Source organism: Amia ocellicauda, chromosome 11, assembly GCF_036373705.1.
Source record: "Amia ocellicauda isolate fAmiCal2 chromosome 11, fAmiCal2.hap1, whole genome shotgun sequence".
Taxonomy (NCBI): Eukaryota; Metazoa; Chordata; class Actinopteri; order Amiiformes; family Amiidae; genus Amia; species Amia ocellicauda.
Window position 1 is genome coordinate 8,573,748 of NC_089860.1, and position 16,790 is coordinate 8,590,537.

At 41.1% G+C, this 16,790-nt stretch overlaps 1 protein-coding gene across 5 annotated transcripts in view; it reads right to left on the bottom strand.

The window, feature by feature from the left end:
* Window positions 1-16,790, bottom strand: part of flt4 (fms related receptor tyrosine kinase 4) — a 68,049-nt gene that overhangs the window by 16,943 nt on the left and 34,316 nt on the right. For all 5 annotated transcript variants that reach the window (XM_066716539.1, XM_066716538.1, XM_066716541.1 and 2 more), the window contains 6 exons: window positions 11,986-12,082; window positions 10,205-10,479; window positions 5,374-5,501; window positions 4,761-4,938; window positions 3,242-3,381; window positions 334-505 (listed from right to left, as the gene is read on the bottom strand). In XM_066716539.1, coding sequence (XP_066572636.1) covers window positions 334-505; window positions 3,242-3,381; window positions 4,761-4,938; window positions 5,374-5,501; window positions 10,205-10,479; window positions 11,986-12,082 — 990 coding nt within the window. The remainder of the gene's footprint in view (window positions 1-333; window positions 506-3,241; window positions 3,382-4,760; window positions 4,939-5,373; window positions 5,502-10,204; window positions 10,480-11,985; window positions 12,083-16,790) is intronic.

Consider the following 16,790-nt stretch of genomic DNA (forward strand, 5'->3'; position numbering starts at 1 on the left):
GAGTGAGTGAAGCAGACTAATGCATTTGCCCTTTAGGGTTGTAATATGATTTGACTGTCATTTTTTAGGGGGGACAAAGAAGGGCTACTTCTAAAAACATAAAGCAGGAATGCAATCCCTAGAAATAACCTTCAATTACCATCTCATTAGATACATATTATTCAGAATTACGTTATTGAAAATATAGAGGGATAATTCTGAAAGACATAGATTTTATACAATTGTGCTTTTTCTCCAAATGAATTCCAGTTAAAATTAATAATAATAAAATAATATATTCAATGTTTCAAAGGTATTCAGATATAACGATGGTGTTATTCTGTTTATTCTTACCATGCACAATGACCTGGGTAGACTCTTCCAAACTCATCTCCACGATGTGGGCAGTGCACCTGTAGGAGCCTGTGTCCGTCACACTCACTCTGCGGATGACCAAAGTGCTGGACACCTCGGTGCCAGTAAGTAGCGAGTTCCTCTCATGATGAACGACGGCAGTGCGGTTAACCTGGCAGCACAGACAGTCAAGAAGGAATTCAGAAAATTACATTAGAGGGATCTTGATGAATTAGTAATTAAAAAATCTAAATAACCTGCAGGCAGCTTAATTTTGAAGGAATTGTACTGAGGAAGATACACTGACTAGAGTAGATTATGAAAGAACTTGCAAAAGTGTCTCAATTTGTAAACAAACAATATTACTATATATATATCTCTCTCTCTCTCTCTCTCTCTCTCTCTCTCATATATATATATATATATATATATATATAATATATATAGATATATACACTCACCTAAAGGATTATTAGGAACACCATACTAATACTGTGTTTGACCCCCTTTCGCCTTCAGAACTGCCTTAATTCTACGTGGCATTGATTCAACAAGGTGCTGAAAGCATTCTTTAGAAATGTTGGCCCATATTGATAGGATAGCATCTTGCAGTTGATGGAGATTTGTGGGATGCACATCCAGAGCACGAAGCTCCCGTTCCACCACATCCCAAAGATGCTCTATTGGGTTGAGATCTGGTGACTGTGGGGGCCAGTTTAGTACAGTGAACTCATTGTCATGGTCAAGAAACCAATTTGAAATGATTCGACCTTTGTGACATGGTGCATTATCCTGCTGGAAGTAGCCATCAGACGATGGGTACATGGTGGTCATAAAGGGATGGACATGGTCAGAAACAATGCTCAGGTAGGCCGTGGCATTTAAACGATGCCCAATTGGCACTAAGGGGCCTAAAGTGTGCCAAGAAAACATCCCCCACACCATTACACCACCACCACCAGCCTGCACAGTGGTAACAAGGCATGATGGATCCATGTTCTCATTCTGTTTACGCCAAATTCTGACTCTACCATCTGAATGTCTCAACAGAAATCCAGACTCATCAGACCAGGCAACATTTTTCCAGTCTTCAACTGTCCAATTTTGGTGAGCTTGTTCAAATTGTAGCCTCTTTTCCTATTTGTAGTGGAGATGAGTGGTACCCGGTGGGGTCTTCTGCTGTTGTAGCCCATCCGCCTCAAGGTTGTACGTGTTGTGGCTTCACAGATGCTTTGCTGCATACCTCGGTTGTAACGAGTGGTTATTTCAGTCAAAGTTGCTCTTCTATCAGCTTGAATCAGTCGGCCCATTCTCCTCTGACCTCTAGCATCAACAAGGCATTTTCGCCCACAGGACTGCCGCATACTGGATGTTTTTCCCTTTTCACACCATTCTTTGTAAACCCTAGAAACGGTTGTGTGTGAAAATCCCAGTAACTGAGCAGATTGTGAAATACTCAGACCGGCCCGTCTGGCACCAACAACCATGCCACACTCAAAATTGCTTAAATCACCTTTCTTTTCCATTCAGACATTCAGTTTGGAGTTCAGGAGATTGTCTTGACCAGGACCACACCCCTAAATGCATTGAAGCAACTGCCATGTGATTGGTTGGTTAGATAATTGCATTAATGAGAAATTGAACAGGTGTTCCTAATAATCCTTTAGGTGAGTGTATATATATATATATATATGATTGATAGGTACATATATATTGATATGCACATGACATGGGTGGACAGGTTTCTATATCTATATACATACATACAGACGGGTGAGAAATTAAAGGAAAAACCTGAATAAATGAGTGGAGGAACATAATGAATGCAGATGCCTCCAAACAGGTGTACTGCATGATACAATTAAGCAATTAACATCCTACCATGCTCTGTGGCATGTATACAAATCCTAAGCAGGACCAGTTGACCTCAACTTTGGATCAAGCTGGTAAGAGGAAAGGATCCAAGTGCCTTTGAAAGAGGGTTCATTATCGTGGCACGAATGGCAGGAGCTTCCGTCTCAACTGGCTAGTGCTCTCGACAAGTGGGCGAGTGCATGTGTGGGACACCAAGAGAACGGTACAGGCCTGACTGCTGGACCCCTACAGTGAGGGGGTCCGGAGGCTCTGTTATGCTGTGGGGGGCATTTTCCTGGCATGGTTTGGGTCCACTTGTCCCCTTAGAGGGAAAAGTCACTTCAAATCATGACAAGTTATTCTGAGTGATCACCTTTATCCTATGGTGAAACATTTCTATCCTGATGGGAGTGGTCTCTTCCAGGAAGACAGTGCCCCCATCCACAGGGCATGAGGGCTCACTGAATGGTTTGATGAGTATGAAAATTATGTGAATCATATGCTATGGCCTTCAGTCACCAGATCTCAACCCAATTGAACACCTATGGGAGATTCTGGACCGACGTGTCAGACAGCGCTCTCCACCACCATCATCAAAACACCAAATGAGGGAATATCTTTTGGAAGAATGGTGTTCATCCCTCCAGTAGAGTTCAGAGACTCGTAGAATCTGTGCCAAGAGCATTGAAGCTGTTCTGGCGGCTCGTGGTGCCCAACACCTTACTGAGACACTTTATGTTGGTTTTTCCTTTAATTTGTCACCAGTCTGTACGTGTCTATGTCAGATCTCAGCAAGTGGACAAATCGTGGAGATGCAATAATCCAGTAGTGGACTGACAAAGGTTGAAGATTATATACATACAAATTATAAACCGCACATCACAAATTGTTTTACTTTGAATTGTTTCTATTCTGTGTATAATCCTCCATATGTATAATATGCAGTCTGTTGTTATTACTTTCTAAAATTACGAGTTCTATACATTTTCTGTAACGTGTGGCTGTCACTCCTTCCCTCACCAACCACCTCTATCCAACGTTGGCAGCCTGTTACCTGTTTTCCCGGGTACGTCCACTGAAAATCCACGCCAGTGTTGAACTCCACCAGAGCTGTGCAGTTGAGAACAAGCCCCTCCCCCACCATGAGCTCCACCGACTTCTCAGGAAACAGCTTGAAATGGTAAATCTTGCTTCCTGTGTAGAGGTGTGTGTGTGTGTGTGTGTGGGGGAGACAGTCAACATAGGGACAGTCAGCACATTTTTCCAGTTCACCCCACTACGGACGTCCTGTCTTTAAATGGTTTATTCTCTGGCATCACTATTGCTAATCTGTGCTTGGGCTCAGGGCTGCACTGGTGTCGAAGGAACCTGAAGAAATGTGCTAGATAGTTCTATAGATCGTTTTGTCATTCATACAGGCAGATCTAACACGTGCATTTAGTTGTCAATTGTTATGAACAATGAGAAGCATTCAGTAATGAATAAGTCCTATAGCTTTGGCCATCTTTTATTATTTTTGTACCTGTTGATATCCATGGTGTTTATTGTACTTCTCCATATTATCCATCAAACAAATGAATAACTTGATTCTGAAACGTTCTTGGCTCCATAAAGAGTAATTTAGCAGAACATAAATCACCTTAATACTAGAAGTGTATACAACTTGTAACTAATTTCACAGATTTTCCACACTGCCCTCTTTGAAAGAGATGTATATTGCACTGTGTGTTAGCAGAAGCTGTCATCCTCTTTGTTCTGCATAAGAAGCCATCACAGAGTGAAGTAATGTTGGAAGGATGTTTCTGTATTTATTGGAGGAATTCCGGTTGGCTGAACACATTAAGTTCACTTTTTAAAATGTTCTTTTCAAAGTATTATAACCTGTAAGTGCAGCAGGAGAAATATGACTGGAGACTTTATATGACAAATTATACTGAAAGAGACAGTTGTGGTGAAATAAAACCCAATTTGAATTAATCTGGCATTCTTTTTTTTCTTTAAAAAAATGTGCAATTGCAGCCATTCTTTTTCAGCCAATGTTTCCCATTGGCTACATCTCCAAATGTGTGGATTGATGCTCCACCAGTCTCCTCGGGCTTAACCATGGACCACACACATGCTGTTGCCATGGCAAATTATTGTTGCACCACAGTTTAAAAATGGCACCAGCAGACATGCCACCCTAACACGCTAACAGCATATATGAGCAAACATATTTTGGACATTTATAACATATGTGTACCCAATTGTGCTTGGTAATAAAGTATAGACTAGATTGAGCATTGCATCAGCTTACATCAAATGGGTACAACAGAAACTGGAGAAGACACACATAACTCCTGTTATACATAGCCCAACCACACAGGCACATGACCAGCTATAGAGGTCAGTGCTGCAGAGGAAGGAGAGGTCGTACCCTTGACCATGGGCCTGTGGAGATAACTGTATGTCAATCGGGGGAACTTTCAACTCTTAGTTCAACAGAAACAAACAAAAATTATCCTAAAATGAATGCTGTTCAGGTGAGGTCTCATGTTCAGTACTCAGGCAGCTTTGCAAGGAACTCACCATACCTGAAATGTGCAGCAAGAAGAAAGAGGATTTGTATTCCACATTATTGACCACAGTCTCACAGTAAAAGCCGGGCATCATGGATTTCATGTCAATGAACTTGCTTGGGACAGACATGCCTCTCTTGTTGTTCCAGGTTATCTCCTTGTTATTCAGAAGAACAAAATTCCCGTTGTTATACTGTGGAGACACAAAAGCAATACTGATTGGCTGTGTACACACAGTGAGAGGACAGGGAGCAGGTAGCACACCTCCTTTTACGTAAATCTGCTTATGGCCAACCCAATGGCTTCTTAGACCTGTCCATTAATCTCTCTCCAGGAATCCCTGAGAAGACATGTTGGAGAAAAAAACAAAACAGGGCCAAAATCCTGTGGCAGCTGATGCAGGAGGTGAAGAGAGATTGTCTAAAGCTGCTCTATCTCAATGAGGCGTTCCAGAAGACACATTTAAAACTGCCTTCAAAACATACAAAATGTTCTTAAGAAAAAACATAAAATGTGCACAAAATGAGGAAATTGTGATGTAAGGAATGGTGTTTCTGGTAGGCATAGCTTAAGACTAAGGCAATATTAAAGATTAATATAATAGAATGTGTACAGCAGGAGGACTCACAACATAGAGAGTGACGTTGGCATTTGGTATAGACACAATGCATGGGACCTCTATGTGTAGTGTAGACACTTCGATGAAAATGGTCTCCACACCCTGGAAGTTTTCTTTAAAGAAGGGCTGAAGCACATCTAGAAGAAGGAACAAAAGAGGTATAATTTAGCACAATTTCACTGACATTATGAATCATTCTCACAGTACGCATATGGGCTTCTAAAAATAATGGATTGGCTTCACCTTTAAGGAAATGGTTAACTCATCATTGCTAGTGAAAGGGGCTCCTGTGTGTTTGGTCTACCGTTTACCTTTAGTTTTGGTCAACATAGAATTAACAGGCTTTTTGTAATTATAATTCTCTGCAAAATCTGTTATAAGCGTAGTTTTTTAAGACAAGCCAGTGTTGGTATTTTCCACAGGCAGTTCCCTTTCTCCTTGCTCAGAAATCTGTATGTTTCAGAGTTGTTTCTCCATCAATTCCACCTGGATGGTGCCCCTTTGTTCAGTTCGCACCTCGTACTGCTTTGGGATGATCCACTACCTTCAACAACATCTCCACCAACAATTTACATTACACTTTTCAACACTGTGAAAACAAATTCCTGTTAGAGGTCATTAAAAACAACTGCCACAAAAATCCCACGGCGCACACCACATTTTACTGAGCTCTGCGGCAATCGGAGCAGTAAACCTCATAGGCCTTTTCAAATATGTGAAGGAGGACTTTATGGGCCATAGTCAATTCTTTACACCCTTCACAGTAATTGTTTCAGCTATTTTAAGCTAAATAAATAAAGAAATAAATACACCATAACGGCAGGTCTACATTTTTCTCCTGTGATATCAGTTACCCATGGATGCCCATTCTGGGACTGAACGTAACCCAAGCCTGCATGGTATTGTGTTTTGTAATAAATCAAGAAAAATTAATTAAGCTTTTAGTTAACCTATTTCTGAAGATCGGCAACTCCTACGCAACTGATTTAGTCGCAGTTCATAAGAGAAACAGCCAGCTTTGAAGGGTTCACTGGGATAAGTTAGACCCCCTAACTGAAACCACATGCAACCCATCCGATCAAATTGCTGGGCACCGCGGACACATATATTCTTGCTTTTATTGTTGTGATTTCAGCTGTTTTATATCACCCCCCTGGTAAGATCTATGGAAACTGTTTTGGCACTTTGTCAGGGGGAATTAGCAGGGAAGGGATTCCATCGGGGGGCACGGACACTCGGTGTCTGAGCTCGCTGACCCCCATCCACAGGCAAAAAAGGCTTCTGGGTCCAAACCAGAGCTCTGCTGCGGACTGAACTCGGGATGAACCGCCAAAACTCCGGTGGCTGCCAACAAATACTGACACGGGGGGCACCGGACATCGAGAGGGCCACTGTATCACAGGACAGACATCGGGTTTCACGGGATACCTGCTTACCCTGCAACCTCCTCAATCCCACAAATGGATTTCATTCCACGGGTTGTTGTTATTGTGTTTTATATTCAAACATTTGCCTAGTTGATTTGTTTGTGTGCGTTGTATGAAAATCCCAGTGTACCACTTACAGCACATCACATTAGTTTTACATACAATTACACATTCATACAGCTGGGTTTTTACTGGAGCTGTCTGGGTACAGTGCCTTGCTCAAAAGGTACAACAGCAGTGCCCCCCACCTGGGATTGAACCCACAACCTTCTGCTTCAGAGTCCAGATCCCTGACTGCTTCTCCACACTGCTGCCAGTGGTGCCAAAGCTGCATTAGTACATTATTACAGCTGTATTACTACATTCCCACTGGCAGTTTCACATGAGTCAACAGTCAGAAGGCAGCCAACCCAGCAGCTACACACATTGGTAAGGCTGTCAGTTTATTTTTGATGCACTCCCTTTGAGAGAAAAGAAACCAACAAACTATAACTATCCTATTTACGCAAAACAGCACTGATTACCCAGACATGCTTCTATACATACATCTGCAATTTCAATACAAATAAAAATGCTACATTTTGTTGTAGCTGTTGTTTTTCCCCCACTGTTAATTCATAGTTAATTGAATCCATACCATCCCTCAAAAATCTCAAAATGATATCGTCTATGTCTACAAAGCAGAACAAAAAAGTTAAACTGTGGCCATCCCATGTGTCTACAGACGAATGGGCAAAAGAACACTATGGATTTGAAAGCCCGTGAAGAAGCGATTTTTCAAGAGTCAAAGATTGAATTTCAACCCCACTGATATCTAAGACCTGCAAGGCCCTGGGGGCATCGGAACCACTTAACAAGTTAATTGAAAATGTTTTTGACCTTTCGAAGACGCACAGCGATACTTAGCCTCAAGCTGCAGGTGATGTCACTGCAAATTACTACATCAGAGAGAGTGGCAATCCTCAAGTCATACTTTAATTTAGAAGACAGCGGGCATCTGGTTTTGGACACTGGGAACAAGATATGGTTTGAACTCACGGATCTCCATACACTAATTACGGAATCGTTATCTCTGTTACATTATGTAGGAAGAGCTTCATCAGTGAAAATGCAAACCAAAAGGAAGTCTTCAGACAAGCTATGCGAGACTAAGACTAATCACAGCATGTTACTAGATATCTAAGGATACATTTTTATTTAATTTTTCTGGGTAAAATACACCATGGCAAAATGAAGGACTATTTTTGGTTATTTAGAGAAATGTAATGTATATCCCTTTTATTGTGTGCATGAAAAAACATTTTTCATTTCCTCCAGAAGAGGTATAACTACAAGGTCAAACGTCTTTGCAGAGAGTCTTTAACCTCATTTCAAGAAGATGGCTCCTTTTCAAGCTTTTACAGGAATCAGAAAAACAAGCTCATAATTCAATCATTTTTAAACTCCTTTTTAATATTATTAGGAACGATATTAAATTCCCCATACGTTCTTCTTTTTGTCCACTCAAGAAAACCAAAACAAATCTCATTACACCGTCCCCCTGTAAATATTTCACAAGGAAAAATAAAAGGAAATAAAATAAAATAAACGGAGGAGTGTAATATAAAAAGATTACCCGACAGAAGGAAAATGTTAGCTTTTACTTTCCATCCTTTTTACTGGCCTGCTTGTGAAAACAAGAAGCAAGAACCGCTGAGCTGTGTGAGCCTGTCTCCCCGATGACTGCTATCATTACAAGCCCTCTGGCACAGGGCTAATTGAAACCTCAAACACAGATGTTTTCGGTCCAGAAGGTCAGACAGTTGGCCATAAAGAGGAAACCTACTCTTAACTGCTGCTCATCCCTATTTCTCATCCCTTACAATGATCAAACCTAGAGCATACACAATCGCACTGATAACTTCAGCAGCGGTTTCACCTTCTGCCTTAATCTCCCATTTGTTGACTACGTCCACAGTCGTCACACTTTAGAAACCTGTTATATGATTATGAAGCGCTGAGAAGCCAAGCATAGACTAATAAACCTTGCTTCCTTTAAAATTAAAGTTGGTTTTCTTTCAACAAAAAAGTAGGGGTCAAATATTTTTCAAAAGCTAAAATCGATTGTTCCCCAAACAGGAAGGAACGAAGCACCACTAATCACTAACGGACCCTTTACAAACAAGTCTGTAAAGGTTCTGTGCCAGTTGAACTAACAGGTTTAAAAGACCTGGGATCTCAAACCATGCCTGGAGAGAGTAGTAGGAGATCTATAACTGTTCTGGGGGCATTTGTAGTTCAGATGAGGTAATGTGACTGCTCCCCCGCATTCAAGATTTTTGTGTTGACGCTAATGAATTGAATTAGAGTTAATAAAGAGCTCTGTTTGCTTTGGATGACAGGATAATGCAGCGTTTAAGGTAAGATGTAATCCCCCCCCACCACACAGACTTTACTGTGTACTGCATGTCGGACCAATGTTTCTCTCCTGTGTTCAACAGCTCTTATTGTGTTTCACTCTCTGCCCGCCCCCAACCCTTCTTCGCTGTTGGTTTTAGATGATTCAATGGCTGCCACCAGGGAAAAGTGTCTTGTATGGGATGTCAACAGATGGACACACCACAGAACACTGACTGATACAATGGTTTCCCTCACATCATAAACCAGAACATCAGAGACTGGGAAAGAGATCCGGAAGCCCAGGACTAAACTAGTCTTCTAATTTGTCTGGTCATCCAAACCATGGGTCATATGATCTCTTTAGGAACCCGACGAGGACAGCGGGTCACTCTGTTTTTCATTACAGTGGACAAAGAGGAGCTATGTGAGGTTTTTGTTTCTTCATAATTTTTTCTCAGCACTAAGCTCTTAGATGCAGGCTCAAGGCCGACTCCTGTAGGACAGCAAACTAACTTATAACATCAGAATGAATAGCCCAGTATTTCTCCTGTAATAACACAGAAAAAGTTAAATGTTCGAGAACTATCAGTGCATATTGTCCTGTATTGTTACCACAGAGGACGGAAGGACTCTGAAGCAATGGAAACGCAGGGTGTGCACAAAGGGATTGTCAATAGTGTTAGTAACTCCTATTGTTCATGTACAGGGGAAAAGACGACAAAGAATGAGGCACTTGATGGATTTATGATGTTTTAAAGTATTTGATACAAATCCCTTCAGAATACAGGCTTGACATTCAAAGCTTTTAATTCCCCGTTTTTTCATTTCCAAATATAATCTGAATAAAAATATTTACGTAGAAACAGAAAAGTCAGTTTTCCAAGCCTATGATGTCACTTGGTAGTTTGCAATGTTTTAAAATGTGCAATGTTCCAGATTTTCAGAATACATATACTTTATTTTTTAAGTGCCTCTGTTAGTCATCTCCAATCGCTGTGCGGACCAAAGGTGTGAAGTACGGGGCAGGAACCGACCTTGGACGAAGACGTAAGTGCTGGCCGCGGTGGTGCCATCGATGACGGCCTTGATGTCCCGGTAGAAACAGCGGTAGAGGCCAGTGTTGTTGGCGCGGGCCCCAGTCAGCACCAGGGTCTTGCAATACGGTTTCCCAGGCTCCCCCTGGCACTCCTCGACCCAGACGGCTTGCTGACCCGGAAGCTCAACAGGGTGCAGCTGGTCCTGGCGGTCTTTCACTTCCTGCTTGCTCAGGCTCTGCTCAGGCCAGGCCCAGTCCAGTGTGCGCTGTCCCCTGTGCAGACAAACAGGAAGGGACAATACAGCGTACAATAGAGGCCCTGCAGGACACAGTGCAGCACAACCCTTTAAAAACACACCGTGGAGATCTGCGTTTTTTTTTTAAATTCTATTGTGCATTGTACTGCAGGGAAACCGATAAGAATCCTATTGCCTTGCAGATTGATTCATATTAGGTTTTATGAGTCGCAGCCCTATATGAACACCAGCTGCTGGACTTTTTAAGCTAGTCACCTTATCTTGAGTACGTTTACACTTACAGGTGAAGGTAAAATGGTGTCGAATACCTAGCTTTAGTGCTTCATTGGCTTTATTTGTGCAAACATCAACTGGATTCATCCGTTGTTTAGTGTAATGGCTCTCCGAGTGTTAAATAAAGGGATCTTGCAATGGGACAATACTATATTTCTAGCGGAGGAATATCAAAGAGCTCAAAGTTGCAATATAAGAGGGGCCTAACAAGAGAAAACTCAAAATTCCTCAGCTCATCCGATTTGTATTCATATAAATCCATTTTTATTTGTGGAAGATCTATAGAATCGAAATGACTCAGATCATTTTCTCCAGTGTACAAAATTAAGTTCATCTGTGCCTTCCCTGGAACAATTCTGTAATTCTGAAAATGTTAAAGATAGTGGGAGTTTATGAAGTGTCTTTCCCTCGAGTGTTTTATAACCTCATCAGACTAGGCAAGTATATGCAGCTGCTATTACAACCTAACCTTCATCAGCTCTGATGGCTGAGTAAAGAACCTAACAGGGACATTAAACCACTATTTGTCTGCCACAAATCGATTCTATCTAGAACATTGCAGTTGGAACAAAGAACAAGGAAAACAAATACAAAATTAAACCTTCTGTTTCCCTCTAGGGTGAGGTTATGTCCCACAATATTACCCTGAACACGAAACCAAGAATATTAAAATACAAAAACTGCTTTATGAACAACTCCGGGTAACGGTGCCAAAAATATTATTGCTCTTCCAAAAAGCATATTGTCGCTACTGCTAAATACATATTTGTTGAATGTTTTTTGGCAAAGATGACAATAGAGAGAACTGATGCAAATCATTTTAGGCTCATCTGATAATCCTTCTTCTACAAAGCACACATGCAGGTATCACCAGTAGCCCCCAGTGGAGGTCTTGACCAAATATTTCAGGAATGCAGAATTAGCCGGAGTGCCAGTGCTCTAGTATCAGTTAGACCACTTTCATTTTTCTATATACATATTATTTTTCCTGTCCCTGCAGATGTTTCTCTGGATCCTTTTCCCTTTATTATCAAGAAATTTAAGCTCCATGTCTTAGACAGTATGAAGGTTTGACAGGGCTGTGTCTGTGTGACTATATCCCTGTGTATTTATCCCTGTACTTGACAGTATTTATTAAGGGAAACAGCATCACCTAATACATATCAATACACACACACACACACACACACACACATACATACGTGTGTGTATATATATACACGAGAGAGAGAGAGAGAGAGAGAATTACCGGCATGTAATGGTCAATGTGTCATTGACGTTAATCACAACTTCGTCTTTTGTGCTGTCAAGGGTGGGTGGAGTCATAGAATATCCAATCACCAGACCTGTGGGAAGAAAGACCACATAGGCATTAGTTAAAATACTCTCTGAATGGCTGTCTTCAGTGTGCGGATTTGAAGACATAATGCCTCCGATCCAGTCCAGTAGGGGAAGCACTGACTTGTCACTATCTCCGAAAGTGGAGTTTTTCATGAGGGATACATTTCAGTTGTTTGTTCTCATCTAATTTAGCAAAGGCTTATTGAAGCTGTAAAGGCACTAAGACTTGACTTTGCTGGATGCACATGTCTTTGGTGGAGGGATTTGGATTTGAAGTAATTGTTTCCCCAGAATCAGGTGCACAAAGAGATTTAAAGTTTACAATCCCCAAAAGCATCCACCTCAAAATGACATGCACATCGTTTTGTTTTAGCAGGTCCATTTGATGTACTCATCTGTGACATTTAATGTTTTAATAATTTAATGTTAGCCGTTTCATTTAAAGCGTTCCCCATCATGCCCTTGCTATTTCCGTTAATGTACAGAAATATAGTGCTAACTGGCGTTCAATGACAACTCCTTGATTAATCAAGCTCTCGCCACTTAAAATAGCTGATGGATTTAAAGCTGTGGGACCACGCACATGTCAGAACAGCCATTTACAATCTCTGTAATTACCGTCATGTTGGACTGTGTTCACAGCAGCGCTCCGTCGCGATTTCTTTACCTACACTTATAACCTCCCTGTGGTATTATTACGCCTTCATAAAGTCACACACTGAAAGTTTATCAAAATATGACTGCAAGTAATATAGCACCTGGATATCATTAGAAACGGAAGGAAAGCACCAATGAGACTGCCTGGTTGCTCAAAACACAGAAACGTTGCCTTGACTGCAAATGACCAATTAAACACCCATATGACCTGGATCAAATTTGTTACAAGACCACAGGAAATTATAAAATTAATGAGCATACAGATCAGGCATGAAGTGTAAGGCATAAAATGGGTCCTCCTGGAGGCTTATTTGAATCCAGTTCACTTGCGTTTCTGTAGATTCCATGAATGAATACAATTAAAGTTAATTACTGATACCTGTGACCTTTTAAGAGGGGGATAACTGGATTCACTTTTTGCATTGTTAAATGCTTAAAGAGGTTACACAATCTATGGTGTTTATAACAAACATGCCATTCACAATTTCAACTGAATGTGCAGTGCATATTGTATTTCACCTAACCAGTCTCATGAATCAGCTGGGTGACTAATTTCAATTTCAGATAATTTGCCACAGAGACTCAGGAACCGTAACACCTCAACAGGACCTTGAGTTAGGAACTGTATCAGCCTTGTACTAAGAAGACATTTTTAAGACACCAGACACAAGACTTCTGTACTTTGTAATCCTCTGGTTTGTTATCTAGTCTCTCTGGAAAGTTTGTGTTTTCTTCACCATTCCTCTAGTGGAGATCGACCCCAGTTATGCAAATTCCAATGTGATGATTGTTCTGGAATAAGTACAGTGCAGTGGACGGTAATGTTCAAAAACATGGGTTGTTATTTAACCTGAGCAAATACAGACAGCAGCCCTGGAAGATGAAGCAGTAAGTTAACCATTACTCTACACAAAGTTCCAGTCAATACTTGCTGCTAAAGGAGTTGTTTTGAAGGCTCTCGGGTCAGTGTTACAACAGTAGGGCACAAACAACGCTATTTCTAATTAAACAAGGCTGAGGCCAGACCTGCCTTTTCCTGCATCGCATGGAAGTTAAAATATCTCCTCGGAGCTATCATTGATTGATATGCGGATCGTCTAATCAACTGCCAGTCTGCCCCTCTGTGTCTGTCAGACCGCACTCTGGGCAGCACCATTTATTGTACACAATCCAAATCCTTCAGATGCATCCTGCTCTCACAGGGTACAATGAAAAAAGCGCAGGCCTCTGTAAATATTTAGCACCCGGCTTTACACCTCTGTTTATAAAACATTTTGTCCAAGGAGAGGGCACATTCACTAGGACCTTGCTGGCAGCTGGTATAAAAATCTTTATTTTTCCCATTATTTTCAAACACCCCCCTCTTCTCTTCCCCTCCACGTCTTTCATGGAAGTTGGGACATCAAACAAATGTTGTAAAAATAGAATCAAGCAAAGAGCACTGCCATTCCGAAATCACATGCTGGAGAAGGTGGGGGAATAACAAAAAGATGACAAGGAAGTAGGCCTAGATCTTGGCAACGTGAAATACTGCCATGTGAAATGTTAGGTCTTACATATATATATACTTGATTTTCTTATGCAAGTATTAGGGCAAGAAAAAAAAAACATGTACAGACGTTCCCTGACTTATGTAAGCGTTCCTTTCCGCAACTCTCTACTTAAGTAGTTTGTTTGCGTAAGTCGGAACCGCACTACTTGCTCTTTACATATCTAGCGTAACATTTTCATAATGGGGACCATGGAAACATTTTACATAAAGTCAAATTTATGAAGTCAACTATTAGATAACCAAGGGATTGCCTGTGTTCTTATTTCAAAAGATTTCCATCATACAAACAATCTTAATTTCTACATTTAGCATGCAACAACCCTACCATTAGTGTTATTACCAGTAGCAATTATTATTATTATAAATGATGTTATTATTATTATTATTAATTGTATATTATATAACCTACGTGATTCTTCGTTTTTGTCCTCTGTTATTATTCAAAGAGACGGACACTAATTCAAGCTGTGCAACCATAACTATATAAACACACTTACATAAATACACAAATGAAAACAGTTCCTTCTGTTCATGTTGGATTCAGGCACACAGCCAGGTACACACAACACACAACAAAGCTCGTCTGTGAGACTGCTAGCACCCCCAGTGGCTGTGGGTGGGTAGTGCAGGAGGAGCTCAGTACTGTTTGTTCCCCAGCGGGACACAGCAGTCTGCGGCGCTCAGTTTCCACAGTCAGGGTGGAACCCCAGTTTTCAGCAGGATTTCCAAGAGACATTGCCATGGACACATGCTCAAAAGAGATATTTATTTTGGTTGTGCTTTCATCTGGCTGGAATTCACAGCTTTAATGTTTTATCCCAGGCCCTCCCCCATTACGTAAATTGGTTGTCTTGACATTTGATCAGCTGTTCACTCTGGTTTTAAAGGGTCACGTATCCTCATCGTCAGAAGAACACTGAAAACCGTAAAAGCTGACAATGGGCATCTCATTCCGATGTCTATGCTTCAGTTGAAAAGTAAATAATTTTCAGAGTGACATATTGACAAAGAACAACACACAGACTAGCAGTCTGATCTTTTCATCAACAGTACACCACATTAGCGTAAAATACGCCATATGCTGTGTATTGACAGTCAGATCATTTATATTTCCAACTGAGAAATTCTATTTGAATATCAAAGCGGTGCCAACATTTCTTTGGCGACTTGGAGGATACGTCACAGTTTCGGAGCCGTGCAGAACAACATGTGGGATGCAAAACAATACACAACGTCTATGGTTATTTATTGACAGAAAATAAACAAAGACTATGCAGAAGAATAGCAGCTTTCCATTGAGCTTTATAGCCCTCATCCCAGCAGGAGACTTCAAACTGGTGACCTCTTATTTCAAAGGCTCTGTGGTAACCACCTTCTGAAGTGACCTGTTACTGTGCTGGCCTGTGTGGACTCCAATTAAAGACGAAAGTGGATTTCAGGGGTCCCAGTCTGACAAAGCTTCAACCGCCTGTGGCTTTTTAAATAAACACCAGCCAACTGTGAGACAGTGAGAAATTCCCTTCAAGATGGCTCACACCTCCTCTATTTCGGGAACAGTATATTTCCTACCCTTTCCAAACATTGGGAAACAAACAGCATTCTTTAGGAAAAGTTTCTCTGTTTAACCACAACCCAAGGGACAATCTCCCATAAGTCTGCACCTCACTTTCTGCTTTTCTTGTCCCTGATCTACAAGGACACTGGACTGGTGTTACAGTACTATTCCTGGGACGAATAACAGCCAGGTTTTCCCTAACTTGCTTCACAGAAGTAACCCTTGTAATTAATCAGGCACCAGGTCGCTTGTAGTGTTATCGGTGAGATAATTTAATATTAAAGCTCCGCAATTCATGCTGTGGACCGGCAGTGGGAAATGAAGCGGTGCCACGTCTGTAAGTTATCTTCTTCTTTCCTGAATTAGTAGGAGTTGGAGTTGTCAGCTGAGTTGTTATAAAAAAGATCATTTCAAATGTTTCATCGCTGGGATTCAGGCCATTGCGGTGCATGAATTTAGCCTATAGCCTTTGGAATTCAACCCACCGCATTTCCTTGCGATCGGATGCAGATTCTCAGAAGACACGTTTGCTGGAGGCCTGATATTCCATTGGCACGCCAGGACCAAAAATCAAATGAAAAGGTGGATATTTCGTCAGGCGCAAAGCAATATGGAAAGGAATGGAATGACACGGACACACAAATGAAATTAAAGAAACTGTGTTTGCTAGAAAGACTATTTCTCTTCTTGCCCACTTCAAAACTTTCCAGGAGTTTTCAAAGCCTCGTACAAATTGTTACAAATTGCCATTAAGTACTGATAGTGCAAGCTGGACATTAGTTTTTTAAAACATTATTCTACCTAGAAGGCCTGTTTTATGAAGACCTTATGTTCTTCTCTAAAGGAGCAAGGTCTTACACTACTTGACCTTCCACACCCTAAGCAGCACATGCTAATTGTGAAAGCAGTGTGTCACAGCCTCACTAAGGGCAAATCTCCAATTACAAAA